This window comes from Cucurbita pepo, unplaced genomic scaffold (genome assembly GCF_002806865.2).
Source record: "Cucurbita pepo subsp. pepo cultivar mu-cu-16 unplaced genomic scaffold, ASM280686v2 Cp4.1_scaffold002033, whole genome shotgun sequence".
In the NCBI taxonomy this organism is placed as follows: Eukaryota; Viridiplantae; Streptophyta; class Magnoliopsida; order Cucurbitales; family Cucurbitaceae; genus Cucurbita; species Cucurbita pepo.
In genome coordinates this window covers 1-3,392 of record NW_019648130.1, presented here as the reverse complement: position 1 = coordinate 3,392, position 3,392 = coordinate 1, and the positions used below count along the sequence as shown (strand labels likewise).

At 29.7% G+C, this 3,392-nt stretch overlaps 1 protein-coding gene across 1 annotated transcript; it reads left to right on the top strand.

Moving 5' to 3' along the window:
• Positions 1-1,606: 1,606 nt before the first annotated feature.
• LOC111786574 (annexin D5-like) lies at positions 1,607-3,370 on the top strand (the record flags this gene model as incomplete). Its single annotated transcript, XM_023666808.1, is given in 3 exon segments — positions 1,607-1,944; positions 2,221-2,366; positions 3,152-3,370. Coding segments are annotated over 3 exon segments (441 nt in total), but the record flags the coding sequence as incomplete, so codon positions are not given.
• Positions 3,371-3,392: the final 22 nt, after the last annotated feature.

The window sequence follows — 3,392 nt, the reverse complement described above, 5'->3', positions numbered from 1 at the left end:
TGAAAAATAAGATAATATAGGATTTTGTTTGTTCCAAACGTATCTACTTCTTCCCATAAAATATTGTGCGTATCAAATTGTTTTGGAATATGGAAACTCTTAAGCTAAATATTTTTAATTAATTAAAATATCCCTATCCTTAGTTTATTATTGAGTTTTAAACTTTTTATTATTAATTCATTAAAAAAAATAATTTTGAAAAACTAAAATTGAATAAATCTTAAAATATACCGACCGAATAGTAATTTAGTCGATTAGGTTCTTAAAATAAATGTTAGTTTATTATTAATTTATTATTTCATTACAAAATTTAGACAAATATTTTTTACAGCAAGTTGTGAATTTAATCTTTTACAATAATAAAAAAAAAAAAAAAGGAAAAATGAATATTTGACTGTTTTTGACTAATCACGAAGACTCGGTCAAAGCTGTTGAGCCCAAAATAAATACCCGTTCAATTATTCTTGTATTATTTAATTAAAATATATAATTTTGGACCAAAATATAAAAAGAAAAAGAAAAAGAAAATATTTATTGTTGATTAGTTCAAATCTTATTTATTTTATTTTGNCTATCCTTAGTTTATTATTGAGTTTTAAACTTTTTATTATTAATTCATTAAAAAAAATAATTTTGAAAAACTAAAATTGAATAAATCTTAAAATATACCGACCGAATAGTAATTTAGTCGATTAGGTTCTTAAAATAAATGTTAGTTTATTATTAATTTATTATTTCATTACAAAATTTAGACAAATATTTTTTACAGCAAGTTGTGAATTTAATCTTTTACAAAAAAAAAAAAAAAAAAAAAGGAAAAATGAATATTTGACTGTTTTTGACTAATCACGAAGACTCGGTCAAAGCTGTTGAGCCCAAAATAAATACCCGTTCAATTATTCTTGTATTATTTAATTAAAATATATAATTTTGGACCAAAATATAAAAAGAAAAAGAAAAAGAAAATATTTATTGTTGATTAGTTCAAATCTTATTTATTTTATTTTGGTTGTTTAAACGTTTAAAATATCTTTTATATTTAATTATTACATAATGACCCAACACAATAATCTCTTTCTTTTGTTTTTTCCTCATGTTTTTTACCCTTAATACCTAAACCCACCACCAACCCCTTTTTTTACCGCAAAATATCACTGTCGCCATCACTCACTATATTTTATAATGAATTTTAATTATATTCTTTTACTGACTACATTTCTTAAGTTATTTAAATTCAATTAGATTTTTTTTAAGGTCATTTTCATTTGTATTTTTTAAAATATTTCAACTTTGATTAAGAAGGAATAATAATTTAGTCTAATTTATGGTCTCATATACACTTCTATTTATTGTTTATCCATTCATATAATAAAATAGACGTTTGATCATCAAGATCGATATCACTATTTTTTAGTATACCAACTCGATGACGAAGCAACTGTGAAATTTCAATAGACACGTTTTAAAATTACGAGGCTTTGTTTTGGAAAGATGGTTGAATTCTCCAATCTATTACAACATCATTCCTTTTCATGAAGTCTAGTAGCTTAATTTGTTAGCATGTCGGAGCCATTTTTTATTAACATAATGGGATCGAGTTCTAGAAATCCCCATAGGTGGTGCTAAACAAATATTCCAAATGGAAAGTATCTTCCTACCGAGTTTTGAAGAATTCAAAGAGCAGCCCGTGGGTTCGTTCAAAAGCTTGTACGTTCGGTGGCAGCGTCCGGAAAAGCAAGTCGTCAATATTGAACGCCATGGCTAATCATTGTCCTTTATAATTCATCACTGAACATCTACTTTCCCTTGCAATTTCTCCTCATCCTTTCAAAATTTTCTCTCATTTTCTTTCCCCGGAAACGAACGCTATGTCTTCCTTGATCATTCCCCCCGTTCTTACTACTCCACGGGACGATGCTGCCCTACTTTACCGCGCATTTAAAGGTCAGTCTTCTAATTCTATTTCTGTGTAAGTTTCTTACGTCTTTTGCTTTGGTACTGTTTGTTCTTTTTTGCGGATTTGGGATCGGATTCTACGTTTATTGAAAAGTCTTGATCGGACAGGGAAAAGTGAGGGAGAATCTGTATGGTGATTAATTTCTGAATGGATTGAGTTAGATTGAAATTGACTGAGTTCAGGTGCCCTAAATGGTGAAGGTGGAGGCGGAAGGAGATTGAGATGGAGTGTGGTGACTGAGAATTTTGGTATTGATTTTGTAGGGTTTGGCTGTGATACTGCGGCAGTTATCAATGTTCTTGCACATCGAGATGCAGCACAGCGTGCTCTGATTCAGCAGGAATACAGAGCCATGTACTCTGAGGAACTCTCCAAGCGCTTGAAATCTGAGCTTAGTGGCAAAGTTGAGGTGAATCTCTTGGTTTTCATTACGGATTATAGTCCCATTTGTGTTTCTTATTACTTATTTCTCTCTCACTCAATTTTTAGTTTAACTTTTAGTGTTGTGCCTTCAAAAGGTTCACTTTCATTCTTGTGCTTTTTAATTTTTTTTTTTTTTTGATCATTTTGATTTCTTTTAGCATAATTTTACCACATTTTTGTTACACATCAAAATTCTTTTAGTAGTGTCGGGCTAGAGATGTCCACGTGCGAGGGCAGAATCGGAGTAGGCTTATTGTCCATATTTCCATCTCTTATTTCAATCCTCGTTCCCACAAAATTTTCATTTATTTTGACGGAATTTTGATCGCCAACAATTTTTTTTTTGGCATATTTAATATATATTTTTTAAAAAATATGTTTCCACAAAATTTTTATTGAATAATTTTTATTAATAAATTAAAACATTTTAATTAATATTCAACCTAATTTCTCCACACTTAAATTTCAATATTACCATATAATTTTCTAATATATAATTAATTAATTACTAAATAAAGTGATAAAAAATATATATAATATAAATATATTATTTATTTATATATATAAAAAGTGGGGCGGACAGGACGGGGATTTGGGCTGGGTTGGGGGCGGTTTACCCAATGGAGACGGGTTAATGGATTTTTTTTGTGTCTGGAGTTGTGATTGAATGAAATAAAAAAGAATATGAACAAACAAAAGAACGAGTTTCTCTGTTGCTTGTCACTTGTGAATCTTCCTGATCTTATCCTTTTGTGTTTTGTGTTGTTGCAGGATGCAATTTTACTATGGATGTATGATCCAGCAACAAGAGATGCTGTTATAGTGAAGGAGGCTATATATGGACAAACTGTTACTCTTAGAGCTGCCACTGAAGTCATTTGTTCTCGTACACCATCGCAGATTCAGCATTTTAAACAAGTTTACTTGGCCATGTTTCATTCTCCCCTTGAACGTGATATTCAAAACAGTGCTACTGGTGATCACCTAAAGGTCCTACTCTTTCTTTCTTGTT